Source organism: Rhinolophus ferrumequinum, chromosome 11 (assembly GCF_004115265.2).
Source record: "Rhinolophus ferrumequinum isolate MPI-CBG mRhiFer1 chromosome 11, mRhiFer1_v1.p, whole genome shotgun sequence".
Classification (NCBI taxonomy): Eukaryota; Metazoa; Chordata; class Mammalia; order Chiroptera; family Rhinolophidae; genus Rhinolophus; species Rhinolophus ferrumequinum.
The window spans coordinates 61,340,984-61,357,291 of record NC_046294.1 but is presented as its reverse complement, the minus strand read 5'-3'; the positions used below and the strand labels follow the sequence as shown (position 1 = coordinate 61,357,291).

The following is a 16,308-nucleotide window of genomic DNA, read 5'->3' as shown; positions in this document are numbered from 1 at the left end:
ACTTGTACCCATCTCATATTTGTTTCTACAGATGGAGAATTATATATTTGACTTGTTGGAAAGGTTAGGTACTAAAAATACTTTTTTTTTTTTTTTAATAAAACCAAAGGAACAGAAAAAGTGGCAGCTGCTTATTGCATATTTCTTTCTCTGTAACAAATTGTGACTTGTAATGTGGCAGTGAAAAACAGAAGAGCCGAAAATGGATCAATTTATAAAAACTATACTATAAAACAATGCCACAGAATGTAATGCTGATTAGAATTTAATAAAACTGCTATGGTAGGTGTTTTGAAATACCAGTCATGTAATTTTGGTACCTTATTGAGAGAACCATGGAATCAATGTGGTGGTGGTTTTATCACAGGTGTTACTGCTACACAGGAAGTTAGTTACCTTGAGCCTCTAGAGAAACAAACAATAGTCTCTGTTGAAGTGCAGTGATAAAGGAGGCAATTGGCTTGTGATAAAGAAAGGAGTGACTTTATACAGCTCCCTGTCAATGACAATGAAATTTCCTTAGATGGACTTTTATTCAAGATGCTTTGTAAAAAATGATTAAATATACCATCTGGACTAAAATTTTTCCTTCCAATCTAGCCTAGCTAAGTCATTGTTTTGTATTCTGGGATCAGAGTAAAGGCAACCATGATCACTGTTACTGCTTCTCCAGAATCTTCTGCAGATCCTTATCCAGATTTGTTTTCCCACTCCTTGTTATCAGTTTTATTTCCAATTCCCAACTAAATTGAATCCACGGCTTAGATGCTATTGCTATTTTACTTTAAATCTTTTTCTTTTTTTTCTTTCTGGTTATGCACCACGTTGAGGATATAATCCACAGTATTTGCCCTCTAGTCTCGCGGACTCCCACTGTGTCAGTAAGTAGGCTGCTTCCCATCCCTCGCCCGACTTTTCTCCACTAGGCATCAGAAATTAGACAAGCTGGCAAATGATAAATCTGACAACTCGTGAGACTGAGAAAAGGAATATTGCTCTATAATTGAGTTTGTTAACTATTAGTTCATTTCTTAAGAGTCAGTGACATTACTTCAGCAATAATTGTAAATTTCTAGTCATTCTAGATGAAAAATAGCCAAAATCACAGGGCCAGTTTGTAGAATAGGATGATTTTTTGCTTTTCTTTGAAATCCAAACTGGAACTAAATGAAATGGGATCATTTAAAATTATGTAATTTTGACTTCAGGTCAGTCTTTTCTAGGTAAAAGCACTGTCAAGAGCTCAATTTTTAAATGCATTTATAAACAATCTGAACACTATGCTTTAGACCTTACGGGAATTGCAGAATATTTTAGTTGAAAGGTATTGTACAGGTCAGCGGGTCTCCTCTTAAATTCCCTCGCAGAGATGGAGAGGCTCAGGCACCAGACCCAGGCAGGTTTCTGGGAGCCTGGGTTGTACAAGCCTGTCTTTAAAGCATGGCATCAAGAGTGAAAAGACTGTTCCGAGATGATGCTGAAAATGTAACTCAAATAGTCAAACTGAAGTACGTATTTGAAAATGCTAAGTGGACATATATAAGGGAACTGAGGAAACTGAGGAAGCCAAGACAGCAAATGAATTTGGGTGAAAGGGTGGAAGCTGAAATCTGACGAAGCCGAATACTGTGGCAGCATGATAGGGATTTTTTTTTATAGAGTATGCTTGGCCTTGCTCCTGAATGGGGAGTTATTAAGAGTCCTGAGTCAACTTAAATAAATACTACTATAGACTCAATACTTAAATTCTCTTTATAGAATTCAAGTTGAATTAGCCATCCAACCTATGTGTGAAGAATTGCAGTGATAACCACTTATTATTTTCTAAGGATGTCAATTTTGGTTTTGGAAAGCTCAGAGTACTGGTTAGAGTACTGTTATTGGACCCTTTTAACTTCTACTCACTGGTCCTAGTCTTTTATGCTATGTATTGCTATAATACAAATGTATAGCCATTGGACTATTTTTAGAAATTTAATTGGATCCAAAAGTTCAAGCACCAGGGTTATCTTGACATCCTAATTTACGGTTTTACAAGCCAAGAAAAATAGAAATGTTATTTTACTAGAACTACAGGAAGGCTGATATTCACATAATTGTTCTGAACCTTCAAATGTTTTATAGCATTTTAAACATTTTCTAATACAATGAAATTCTTCTTAGAAGATTGAAAAAAACACTCTTAATAAGATTATTATTGTCATGGTCAACATGTTTAACGAATACATCTTAAGACAGGCACTTAGCCAGATTTGTTGTAGGGGCAGGGCTCTTGTTTTCTGTGACCTTCAAAAGGTCAAGAACTGAAGGTTATTTTATATTTGATGTCCATCACACATTTTGGAGCACTAATGTAAAATACAAGGGAAACATTACGCTCTCTGAGGAAAATAAAAATGTGTTTATCAAGCTCAAAAGAGTCAGTATAAATGTGTTACTATTTTATTAAAATCAAAGAAAGGAGATAATAAAAAAAGAAACATGTCATTAAACAGTCAGAAGGAAAAAGTCAAATATTGCCACATTTTATAAGAGCACTTTTATGCAGACAAGTAACAATTACTCATTACCAAATGGCATAATTTCCTGGGAAATATGGGCTTGAGGAAAAATGTCAAAGAAGATGATCAAAAAACAGCAAGACGAGCACAGGTGCAATCTACCTGAGTTCGAGGGGGGATATACTTTGTATGAGATTACAATTCTGATCATGATCTTCACAGACAAATACCAGGGATTGCCATTGGAACATCCCCGGGAGACTCCAGCACCACTTGCGTTAGAGTGAAGTCAGGCTTCTTGGTCCTACCTTGTTGCCTAAGCCTTTTATAAACGGCTCTGATGCAACAAGCTGTGGTAATCTTCCTTTTCCATGAGGAGTGGCTGACTTTCTTCAGGGAGCTGCTTTCTCTTGCGACGACAATGACAGAACAGGCTCATAAGCCCTCCCAGCACAGCAGTGAGGACAGACCCCACCACAGCTGCCCCAATGAGCCATGGCCAGATCCGACTCGCTTGTTCTAAGTAGGGCTTAATGTAATCTTGAAAAAAGTCCGGCTCTGAAATAGAAAGACATCCCAATGTTTTTACTATCATCGTCGTCCTCCTCCTCTTCCTCATCTTCATCATCATCAGTACCCTTGGGTAGGACTTTGGAGTCACACACTTGAGTTTGAATGCCAGCTCTGCTACTTACCAGCTGCAAGAGCTTGGGAAAAGTAAACCTAATATTTCTAAGCCTCAGTTTTTTCATCAGGAAAATAGGAAAACAATACCGTCTTGTTGGGTTGTTTTAAAGTTTGTAGATAATATCTGATCTGTAAATTATACAGTGTCTGCCCCCAAGTCAGCTACTATAATGTTTTAGCTATTCATTCTGGTATTTGCTTCCATGTTTCTAAATAACAGGCAAATGTTACTATCTCTTAACTTATCAAGTTTATCTCCAGAGTTCCTCAAATACACATGATGATTTTAGCTCTCTTACAAACTCCCCTTTTCTTTCTTCGATCTTTTCAGAATAATAATATCATGATTGGGGACAAATCCACATCTAGGATTTTCATTACTTTTAGTATTTAGATATTATTGACAGTTGAACCAAATGTTATGCTATGATTACATTTCCTTTCTTACATTTTTTCCCTTGAACTTAATAATTTATTGTATCTTTTGCTTGATTTTAAAGTACCCACCACTATTTATAATCTACTCTAAGATATTCCATATCCATTTTGTAATACAATGGAAATGAGAGTGCATACAAAGCTTAACATAACAGAAAATTATGGCTATATGACTTAAGTCTTGAACAAAGTAAAATGTTCAACTTTTGCGCAGTTCCCTTAAAAATAAGAAAGTGTAGTTTTTCCTTTTTCCTTAGGTGGAGTGTGGTTAGTATCTTGCTGAGCCATCATGGACCATGTGGTCCATGTTAAACCCTAGGTCTTATGGGACTATAAGAAAGGAACAGTTCTGGTCCCTGAAATTATGAAGCTGATATTTAAAAATATTCCAAAATTGTTATTTGAGTAATAAATTAATTTACGTAAGCCTTGGGTATTTGAACCTAGATCTGCTCCCCATTCCTACTCTCCCACCCTTGTTGATGGAACTATAACCTTCCTTTATGATTCCATTCCTTGGCAATAGTCAATTAGTGCATGGTGGACCATTGACTCATCATGGGCCAATCAGAATCATTTCTCAGAATTAACTGTGCTGGAATTGAGAGTTGGGTAGTTCCAGAACTGATGATAGCCTTACTTCTCAACATGTGGAAGACAGGATGATGTCAACACACTCCAAAAACTAGAGACAAGAGTCAGAGAATGAATACAATAGTATATTATTGTACAGCAACAAAAAAATGGAATCTTAACCACTTGCAACAACATGGATGGACCTAGAGGGTATTATAATAAGTGAAATAAATCATACAGAGAGAGACAAATACCACAAGATTTTACTTATATGTGAAATACAAAGAACAAAACACACACACAAACAAACAAAACAGAAACAGACTCATAGATAGATACAGAGAAAAAACCAGATGGTTACCAGATGGGAAGTGGGTTAGGGGGCTGAGTGAAAAAGGTGGCGGGATTAAGAAGTACAAATTCCTAGTTACAAAATAGTTATGGGGATGTAAATTAAAGCATAGGGAGTATAGTCAATAATATGGTAGTAACTATGTATAGTGCCAGGTGTGTACTAGACTAGCCAGGGGGATCACTTCTTAAATTATATAAATGTCCAACCACTATGCTGTACACCTGATACTAATATAAAATAATATTGAATGTCAACTATAATTGAAAAATAAAAAGAAACCTGATAATGAAAAAAAAAATCGGAGGATGAGGGAGTTTGGCGGGGAGAGAGAGAGAGAGAATCAGTCCTTAGTTCCTGCTGTCCCTCAGTCAGTTGCATTTCTGTTTTTTCCACAGGTTGAGTCATCCTGTTCCTTGAGTTTTGTAAACTAATGAATTCTTCTTTTATCTAATCTCATTCCTATGGAGTTTCTGCTATTTGAACTTCAAAAAGTCCTACTTATTTAAAAAAGTTAATTGTATGCCTACTACAATAAAAGATAAAGTACCTTCGGATATTCTGGAATTACAATTATATATAAATTTCATATATAATAAAAGTGAGATCCATAATCAAGGAGAAAAGGAGTATTTATTTAATAAAATATCTTGGAAAAAAATAGGTAGCAACATGAAGTAAAATTTAAAATGAAACTCTCACTTTACCCCATAAACTCAATGATGTTCAGAACAATTAAAGCATGGATATTCTTTTATTCAATTCAGAGAATTTGTTAAAAACTAATTTTATATCAAAGCCTAGTGTTCATTCAAAGAAGATAAAGTGGAACTTCCAAGGTTTAAATGGGCTATAGGGCTAAAACCCTGTCCATGTCTCTTACGTTTTGTTCTTCCTTCCTTGGCACTGTCCTTTTGTTAGCTGTCACTAGGATACCTCTAAATACCTTAGAATTTAGTAAGCATAATTTGAACAGTACTGCTGTTTGTGTTTTTGTTTTTTTTTTCCCTATCAGGAAGGGACAAAAACTTGCAAACGATAAACATTATCAAATAAATTATAATATAAATGATTTATAACTTGGAATTATAGTAATTTAAATCTAAACAATGAAAACCAACAAAGCTAAAATAAAGTAATTTAAAAATGTTAAAATTTTGTTCCATCAAACATAAAAGTTATTGCTTTTAATGTATTTTAGAATTGTTTTGAAAATGTGACTACAAATGCCTCACTTATATTGCTATTAGTCACTTCAGTAATTGTACATTTAAAATATCCAATCAAATGCACAGTATACAGAGGTCACATAGTAAATATAATTTCCTTTATTTTATTTTTAAAGATTTAACTAGAAATTAGTAATAAATACAGTTAAGCCCCTACTGTGACTCTTTGAGTCTTTCTATCTTTACTCCTCTGATAGTTTTTGTTCCCTTTCAGTAAAAAGCACCCTTTGGACAGTAGGGAAAAAACAATGAGGTGGAACATATGTATACAAGACACATGGAGAATAAAGAGAACCCACTCTCCCATGGAGTAATGGAGAGATAGTTAGTGTGTGATTCAATATTGGCAACTTACTAGCTTTGTGAAAGAATTAGTCACTATTTTATGTTCTCAATTGAGTTATCTATAAAACAGAATAGATATCACTACCAGATAGGGTTATGAAGATTGGCAGAAATAACAATTTTTATGAATCTTTGAAAACCATTATCAATATGCTGCTTTCTTTATCTACTGTGGATATTTACACAAAGAAGGGAAAACGTGTTACTTGAGACTGTTCCTCTTTGACTCACACTGAGCCCCTTCCCTTACCATACCTCTATCCTTTGCAAAATTCCCTGTTCTCAGTTATCTTAATGTTTTCAAAGAGCCAATCTCCTCTGCCAGCCATTTTAGTATTCCTTGCATTGGCTATGCTCTTCAGATAAGGCAAAATAGGTCAACCATATCTGTTCAGTTAGGGGTCCCCCAAAGGGCAGGAAAATGTTGATAAAATACAGGTTCTCTCATTGACCCTAAATCATGGTTTTGCTATGCCATATACTATCTGGGTGGCCCAGGACAAATTACTTAAATTCTTTAAGCCTCTGCTTTCTCATCTGTGAAAAGGAAAAAGAAATAATAGTACCTACTTCATATGGTAGTAATGAAGATTAAGGGACGTAATGCAAACAGCACATCTAGAAGAGTTCCAGGCACATAAAAAATGCTCAATATGTGTTAGCTATTATGAAAGGACTAAATTTATCTCCTCGGTGTAATTTTCCATCGCTCATACTACCCAAATAGGAGAGTTTAGATTCATTAAATACTCTTTACACTTTATACCTCTATTTTTCTTGTTATTCTTTTAGTTTAAAATATGCCCTGCACTCTTCTATCTGCTACCTGCCTGCTCATCCTTCAAAACCTTGTCTTGCCTATTCAGATGAAATATTCAGAAGTCATTGTTTTGTTTTCTCCTCTATGAAATTTATGACTTTCTTACCACACTTAACACAGCCTCCTGTTTCATTCTTTCTTGCACAGTTGTCTGACTTCCACACTGAATTTATAGCTCTCTGAGGTCTGGCATAAGAGGTAGCAAGTTGGTACATGTCATTCATTTGTTCATTTTGTTTTATTTATCTGTGTATGTTTTCATGAATTATCAATGAGTATAATGAGACATCAATGCTTGCTGAATACCTCTCACTGACAAGCCTTGTGTTGTTTTACAGCTTTTGGTGTTGCCCCTCTGTGTTAGTGGAAAGCAGGGTGTAATGCAGTGAAGAGGACCTCCAAATGTTGAAATCTGACTCCCCTACATATTGGTGTTTGATATTGGGAAAGTCACTTAAATTCTCTTAGTGTCAGTGTCCTCCCCCCTTTCTAGGGATAATAATACTTAAATACACGGTTGGTTAATAATGCACGTATGGAATCTGCATGTAGCAGGCTCTCGAGATGGGGGAGACATAACTGTCTGTTCCTCATTTATTAAGAAGTTATTGAAATAGTTCTTTCTACTCAGAAAAAAAATATGTAAAACCAAGATCTAGATACAATACCACTACCTTAATTATAGTCATAGCAATTATCATTATAATAGTGGTTGTTGTTGTTCTTATTAATATTGCTTGTAATCAAAATGTCCATAATTTTTCTTGGTAATCCAGCAGGAAGTTCCCAAAGGAATTCCCAAACTGCTGGATGTTTATCTGTGCCACGCTGCCCTATGCTCTTTAACACATCTCATTCATTTAATTGTCATAATATCTCTGAGGTATTCTGACCCCAAATTTCAGGTTAAGAAACTGAGATTCAGGAAATTGAACTAAAATTTCCCAAGGCCACACAATAATCAGCAAACAGAGTCATGTCTGAAACCCATTTTTTTTTCCTGATTTTAATTCTAGTGCTCTTTCCATGGTTTTCATGTACAAGATGTATATTAAGCAGAATGAATATAAATTTAAATATTCTTGCAACTTGGTTCATGTGATAAATTGGTGATAAGGATTGCAATGCGCTTTCCCAATTTAAAGGATTTGGTGATAACATTGTCAAAACATAAGGTTTTGTATTCTCTCAAAAGAAATTGGTTGCACTTTATTTAGAAATTCATATGAAAGAAATTGAACGTTACCTGAATCTTGTAGGTAGCTATAGTCATAGCCCAGGTCTCTGGATGAAATAAAAAAATCACCATTTCTGTAGAGAGGTATGAAGGGAACCATGTAGGATTCCCGGTTATGTCCAATGGGTGCATTGGCTTCTGGATAAACTTCTTGAAGAGGTCGGTGCCTTCGGAGCCACTGTTCAAAAATACTGCAGAGGAAAGAATTATTCAGACTAGAAACATACTGTTTATAAAGGAAATATTTGGATTTCTATAGTAAAATAACAATACATATCTGACATATTTTTTTAAAGATTTTTATTAAAAACATAGCACACAATATTATATTAGTTTCAGTTGTACACAATAGTTATTCAACATTTATATAGCTAAAGAAGTGATCACCATGACAAGGTCGGCAACCATTGACACTGTACCATGCTATCACAATATTATTGACTATATTGCCTATGTTGTACATTACATCCCCATGCCTTATTTGTTTTATACCTGGAAATTTGGACCTCTTATTGCCCTTCAGCTTTCCCCCTACCCTTTTTAATTTTCCAGTTACAGTTGACATTCAATATTTATATTTCAGATGTACAGCATATGGTTAAACAGTTATATAATTTAAAAAATAATCCCCCTAACTAGTTTACCTGGCACTGTACGTAATTATTACCATATTATCAACTATATTCCCTGTGTTTTATTTACATCCCCATGATTATTTTGTAACTACCAATTTGTATTTCTCAATCCCTTCACCTTTTACACTCTGCCTCCAACCCCTCTCCCATCTATCAACTGATAAATCAAGTACCCATCTGACAACATATAGTTATTACAATATTATTGACTATAATCCTTATGCTATAGCCTACATCCTCATGACTACTTTCTAACAACCAATTTGTACTTAATCCCTGCACTTTTTTCATCCACCCCCTCAACACCTCTCCCATCTGACAACCATCAAAACATTCTCTGTATCTATGAGTTTGTTTCTGATTTGTTTGTTTATTTTGTTCTTTAGATTCCACATATAAGTGAAATCACATTGCATATGTCTTTCACTGTCTAACATACTCCACTCAGCACAGTACCCTCTAGGTCCATCCATGACGCAGCAGATAGGAGGAACTCATTTTCTTCCCTGGCCAAGCAATATTCCACTGTATATATATACCACCTCCCCTTTATCTATTCTTCTATCAACGGACATCCAGGCTGCCTCCACATCTTGTCCATTGTAAACAATGCTGCAATAAACATATGGATGCACACATCCCCTCGAAGTAGAGTTTTGGATTTCTTCGGATAAATACCAGGAAGTGGGATTACTGGGTTCTTCTTTGTCTCTTCGTATAGCCTTTGTTTGCAAGACTATTTTGTCTGTTATAAGTATTGCTACCCCAGATTTTTTGTTTGTTTGTTTTCATTTTCATGAAAAAAAACATTTTCTATCCCTTTAGTTTCAGTCTGTGTGTGTCTTTCGATCTGAAGCGAGTCTCTTGTAGGTAGCATACATAAGGGCTTTGTTTTCTTATCCATTCAACCAACCTGAGTTTTTGATTCCACTTACATAGAAAGTAATTGTTGATAGATATGTAGTCATTCCCATTTTATTATTCATATTTTTGATTTTTATTTTTTCCATCTTAAAGAAGTCCCTGTAACATTCCTTGTAATACTGGTTTGGTGGTGATAAACTCCTTTAGCCTTTTCTTGTCTGGGAAGCTCTTCATCTGTTCTTCAATTTTAAATGATAGCCTTTGCTGGGTAGAGTACCCTTGGTCTTAGGTCCTTGATTTTCATTACTTTGAATATTTTGTGCCAATCCCTTCTGGCCTGCAAAATTTCTGTTGAGAAATCAATTGACAGTCTTATGGGAGCTCCCTTGTAGGTAACTAACTGCTTTTCTCTTGCTGCTTTTGGGATTCTCTCTTAGTCTTTAACCTTTGCCATTTTAATTATGACGTGTCTTGGTGTGGGTCTGTTTGGATGAATTTTTTTTGGGACTCTCTGCACTTCGTGGGCTTGTATGTCTATTTCCTTCACCAGGTTGGGAAAATTTTCAGTCGTTATATCTACAAACAGATTCTTAATCCCATGTTTTCTCTCTTTTCCTTCTGGTATCCCTATGATGCAAATGTTGTTATACTTGATGTTGTCCCAGAGGTCTCTTAAACTATCCTCATTTTTTTCGGGGGGGGATTCTTTTTTGTTTTTGCTGTTCAAATTAGGTGTTTTCTGCTACTTTGTCTTCCAAATCGCTGGTTTGATCCAGCTGAATCACTGTTTCATGTAGTCTGCTGGTGATATTTTTCTAGTGTATTCTTCATTTCAGTTATTGTATTCTTCATTTCTGACTGGTTCTTCTTCATGGTTTCTAGGTCCTTTTTTATGCTCGCTATTTCTTTATTGAAATTCACATTAAGTTCCTTGAGCATCATTATAACACTTGTTTTGAACTCTGTATCTGGTAGGTTGCCTCCATTTTGTTTAGTTCTTTTTCTGGAGTTTTCTCCTGTTCTTTTGTTTGGAACATATTTCTTTGTTTCCTCATTTTGGCTGCCTCTCTCTGTTTCTTTCTGTGTATTGGGTAGCGCTGCTATGTCTCCTAGTCTTACCTGGTGGCCTTAAGTAGTAGTAGTCCTGTGGAGCCCAGTCTCCCTGGTGAGCTGAACTGGGTGCTCCAGGAGTGTATTTTGTGTGGGTCATGTGTACCCTCTGTTATAGTTGAGCCTTGGTTGTTGTTGGCATGTCAGTGGGCGGTACTGACCCTCAGGCTGACTGGCTGTGGTGTTTGGCCGTCCACAGCTTATGGGCTGCTGTGTGGGGGTCTTACCCCATGGAGTAGGTTTTGCCCCAGTGGGCTCTGGTGCCTGTTGAGACTGCCCTTTGTGTGTGCGACTTGTGGGGCTAACTGGGTGGTGCTGTACTGTGGTCTGAAGCCAGCCTCCAAGTATGTTGGTTCTGGTGCCTCTTGGGAGAGGCTGTGGTGCCTCGGTCAGCCACTGCCTGTGACTGTCCAGGGAGTACCTGACAGGAGCTACAAAGCAATTCATATTTAATTGCTGCCTGCGCTCTACCTGGAGGTGGGTAGGAGAGGCCATGCTGTGAATTGAGGATGGTTGCCACCAGTATCAGGTCTTGGGTAGCTCTGCAAAAAGCCAAGACACTCTGAGGCCTGTTGCCACCTGCTGGCTCCCATAAGTTTCAGCTACTGGTAAAACTTCCTGCAGTAGGCAAATTGGGTAAGGCAGGGTCTCATTGAGTCAGCAGGGTGGAACAGTGGAGCTCACCAAGCCAATCAGGTTCAGATTTGGCTTGTGAGGGCGGGCTCAATACAGGAAAGATAGCAGCTGCCTGCTGGCTGCCTAAGAGAAGGGTCCCACACAGGGAAAATAGAAACTGTCCCTCCAGTCCTCACCTGCAGTTATACAACTCAGTGTTTCCCCACATGTCTCTGATGCCCCTGGAGTCCATCCGCAGGATCTCAGGGTGGGCACCTATGCGGGCCCTTTACAAGGATGTCTGAGTTTCCCGGAGCCTTCTCTTCTACGCACATGGTTGGAATGCCCACTGGTTTTCACATCCAGAAGTTGTGGGGGATCCTCTTCCTGGCACCAGTACTGTGGACTGGGGATCCTGGTGTGGGGGGCTGGGGTCCCTTGATCCTTAGTGGGGAATCTCTGTAACCAAGATATTTCTCCCAATTTTCAACTGCCACACTTGGGTGTGGGACCAGCCTGTTTCGCGTCTCTGCCCCTCCTACAAGTCTCAACATAGCTTCTTTATATCCCGAGTTATAAAACTTCTGTTCATCTAGACTTACATTGGTTCTCTAGATTGATTATTCTATAATTTAGTCATAATTTTGATGTGTTTATGGGATGAAACTAACACAGCATTTATCTACTCTACTATCTTGGATCTCCTAATAGTGATTTATCCATATCTGACATATCTTAAAATCCCAAGATGTGGAAAGATGCCAAATATATTTTTCATGCTTTGAACGTATTTTATAGAGCACCAGTTTATTCTGTCAGGCTCTAATGAAACTCACTAATTTGAAAGAAATATTAGAGGGTAACTTTGAAAAAGGAATTTCTTAGAAGATAAATGAAACTTACATGACAAGCTTAGACCCTTTAGAATGCTGTAGAACAAGGTAATTATTAGTTGAGTGATAACTGAGTTATAGTTGTAAGTTAAATGTGTTTCTTGTAAAGAAAGAACATACGAAACTAAATTGGAATTAATACTGGAATTTGGTCATTTTTTTGGTCATGGTGAATGACTTTCAATTATTTCAACCATCTTGTTATGTTTGGTGAAATGTATGCTTAATGAATCTTGGAGCGAGAAAGAGCTCACTTTCCAAGTAGAGGCTAAAAATACTTGTTTAGTTTTCCAACTTCTCCTGAAGCTAAAGTATGACCTCATGATCAACACTCAGTCAATCAGACATACCCATCCAAGACTTTGAAACAGGACATGATGACACAAAGAAGTGAGGGCAATGGAAAACCAGTCTACTAGTGGACAGTCTAGTAGTAGCAGTTGTGATAACAACATCAAGTTTTTAGGGCCAGTATGGCCAGAGGTACCAGGAAAGGTATTTTCTGTCCTGTGTTCTCTAGCATGATTTTGGCAGATGCTTGGATGCTGACCTCTCCCTTGTTTCCACCTGTTCCTAAACCTGCTTCTCCATGATTTCCTGACCTATCCAATATCCTCTCAGCCAGAGTTAGTTTCTGTTGCATTCAATTAAGAACTCTAACTGGAACAATAGTTTAAAAAATAAAAAGATCAAAAAGGTCCAGTAAAAAAAAAAAAAAAGGTTTATGCTATAGCAGAATTTATAGTGGGTCATTAAAAGTGTGACAAAGAGAATGCTTTGTACTATTAGGTCATATAACATGGGAGGAAGAACCCTACATCACTAGATCTGGAGTCAGAGAACACCCCTTGAGGCCTAGTTCTGTGATTTAAGAGCAGTATGACTAAGCAAATCACTGGGCTTCTTGGAGACTTAGCCTTGTCATTCTTAAGATGAAAGTAATAATATTTGTCCTATCTGTTTTCAAAGGGATTATTCAGTGTGATAATTTTGATGAAAGTGCAAGCTAAGGAAGCTATTGTTACTTAGTTATAAAATTTGAGTTAGGAGGTAAAAGGTTAGTGCACAGTCAAGAGGATGGTATGTTTTGTTTTTTTTGTTTTTTTAAAGTAATAATGCTTCAAACTAACAAACAAACAAAACATTTAAAAAAAAATAAAAAAACATTCTGAAGGACAAAAGAGAGCAAGGAAGCCAGGTGGCAGAAGTGGTGAATCATTTTTCCGTGATGGAAAACAATTCTATTTGCTTAGAGAATATGGATTTCAAATACTAGCTATGGTCAAGGTTGGTTTTTAATTGTAATTAATTGAGGGATCAGCAGAACACTGTAGACACTGAAACTCTGGTCCTTGAATACCAAATGTTCCCTAACCTGCTCAATTATTAAGTATGTTTACTGAGTACGTACTGTGTGTCAAGTTTTGGAGCAACATGAACATTTATAAAAACTTGAATTCTGTGGGTTCTGACAAAGTAAATTTGTAAGATTGCTTAAGCTGTTTGATTCTCCTTTTCTTCATCTACAAAAGGGGAATAATATTTATGTCATGAAGGTATTGTGAAGGTTAATTAAAATACCATAAGTAAGATACATAGCGAAGTGCTTGATAAATGGTAAGCAGAAGCTATCACCATCCCTATGCCCTTCTTCCTCCACCACATTATTAATATCATACTGGGAGGACTTTACGACTGGTGAGAGAAATGAGACTTGCTTTAAGAGAAACGCCAAAGCCATGTATATTTGAGCTGGGTGTTTAAGAATGGTTATTTTGATGGGCAGAAATGGGAAAGGAGAGAATTCAAGAAGGTTCGTTTTTCTGGGTGCCTCTGTTTCCTCAACTGAAATAATTAGAAACTGGCTTAACAAATAAACCCCAAATTCTCTTCAAGTCCTAAAATTTTATGAGTTAGTATTTTTAACTTCCACAGTGTTCTAGTCACAAAAGCATTACTTATTCATTATGTACAATTCAGAAAATATAAACACACAATAAAAGAAAAAAAATCACATGTAATTGTTCCATAGTTTTGTTATATCTAGTTTTTAAAAATATGTGTGTATAACATTACATATATATTTAACGAAAAAGAATTGTATTATGGATAATGTTTTATTAGACATTTTATTTGTACTAAACAGTGTTTAAACAATGTTTACCAATTTTCAACTAGTAATTCTATTTTTTCATGGGAATGAGACTCTCTGATAATTAATCACTCATCCATCCCTATTAAACTGACTGATTTAGTAATAGCCAATATACAATGAGCTACTAGGCAAGGGCTTGAGGCAAAAATTGTGCCTCTTGTCAATTGAGAAAAATTACTACTATACTCCAATTTATAAATAATCTTGTTTCTGCCAAGAAATGAAAATTCTTTACCTAGGTAAGACAAGGACATCAATTCTTAGCACCAAAGGATTTAATGGATGAAACCGTTAATGTGCTCACCCACCTTATCAACCTTTTAAAATGAAGGTATTAATCTTGATTAAATTCTTCATTGGTGGTTCTCATCTTCAGTTAATTTCATCAAACCATGTCTAGAATGGCTCACATCAGAATACTAATGTTTAACTTAGATAATCACACTGACGTTTTGGAGGAAAACATATCCTCTCACCAAGGATACATTTAAACTATATCTATACAGTTTTCTGGAAGTCTGAGCAACAATGAAATGCACAAAATAGAAATACTGTAGGAAAGGTCAAGATGATCACACATGGAAACAAAAACGGATGAGTTTTATGTGTAAAAGTAACACAGGTTTTAGATCTGACATGGAAAGACTCTGGTCACTCTCATCCTTACAACAAGGAAAAACTAGAAAAATGGAAAATCAATAATTTTTCTCAGAACCACGAGAGAAGTGAAGTCCCAGGACAAACTGACTCCCCACAAACTGCAGAGATAAGTGCATTCAGATGAACACAATAGATTTGCTTGCCAGGAGGAGAAGCAGCTGGACCCATGAACTGTAGGAATACTCAAACACTTTGATGAGTGGCTGGAGGTTGAACATGGATCCTAGTGATAATAAGAAACTTCTGGGAGCCACAGTCTGAGGAAGATTCCCGCACATTTGGGGGTTTTACCTCCAGGAACTGTACCAGATTTTCACAATGAACATTTGAGAAAGATCCCCTCCTGGCTCTGTCAGAGGAGAGAGAGAGTGGCCATTGTTAAATATACCCAGAGCCTTCTCCATAGCAAAGCCCCTTTATCCAGGGGAAAAGACTCCAAGAGCCTTAACTCAGCCAGAGGAAGGGAATTCCTCTCAGTCCAGACTCTTCCAGCCTTTCTGTCTCACCTAATGGGAAATAAAATATAGGCCACATGGGTCAGGGCTTCAAGGAAATAGGCTGGGGATGCTGCAACTAAAAGAGGGAGTAGGGGACAAAGAGGAAAAAAAACTGGAGTTGAGAAACACCCTTGATAGTCACAGCCTCCAAGATGTTGGCCAACTAAAAGACTAAAATTTAATCAGAATATTTTAGAGCTCTACCCCCTCCCTCATATTTTATCATGATACCAACAGAGTTCCAGTATAATAACTAAGTCACAGCTAAAAGAGTTTCAAGACAAATAGTGTCTGAGGAATAGTATTCAGGGAAGCCCAAAGCCAAAAGTGGAAATTAAACAAAGATACTAGAAAAATTTGAAGCCTTTGGCACCTATACAGTACAAAAATCATTAAACAGATGATCTGCCAGTTTAACATAAATTCTTACATTAACGACCTATCTGCCTCAGCTCTTATCACCCAATAAAACATGTTTAACTTTCAATAAAAAAATCACAAGGTATTCCAAAAGGCAAAAAAAACAAGATAGTCTGAAGAGACAAAACAGTCATCAGACTCAGCTCATATATGACATGGATTTTGGAATTATCAGATAGGAAATTTACATAACTACGAATAATAAGTTGAAGTAGGAAAAGTAAACAACATGCAAGAACAGATAGGTAATGCAGGCACAGATCCAGAAACTCTA

The 16,308-nt window shown here is 36.6% G+C and overlaps 1 protein-coding gene across 1 annotated transcript in view; it reads right to left on the bottom strand.

The window, feature by feature from the left end:
* Positions 1 to 2,426: 2,426 nt before the first annotated feature.
* The window catches only part of TYR (tyrosinase), a 93,598-nt gene continuing 79,716 nt past the window's right edge, over positions 2,427 to 16,308 (bottom strand). Inside the window, exons 4-5 of the mRNA XM_033120448.1 lie at positions 8,195 to 8,376; positions 2,427 to 3,059 (exon numbers count right to left, since the gene is read on the bottom strand). Of these exons, the coding sequence (XP_032976339.1) occupies positions 2,827 to 3,059; positions 8,195 to 8,376 (415 nt within the window). The 3' untranslated portion in view covers positions 2,427 to 2,826. The remainder of the gene's footprint in view (positions 3,060 to 8,194; positions 8,377 to 16,308) is intronic.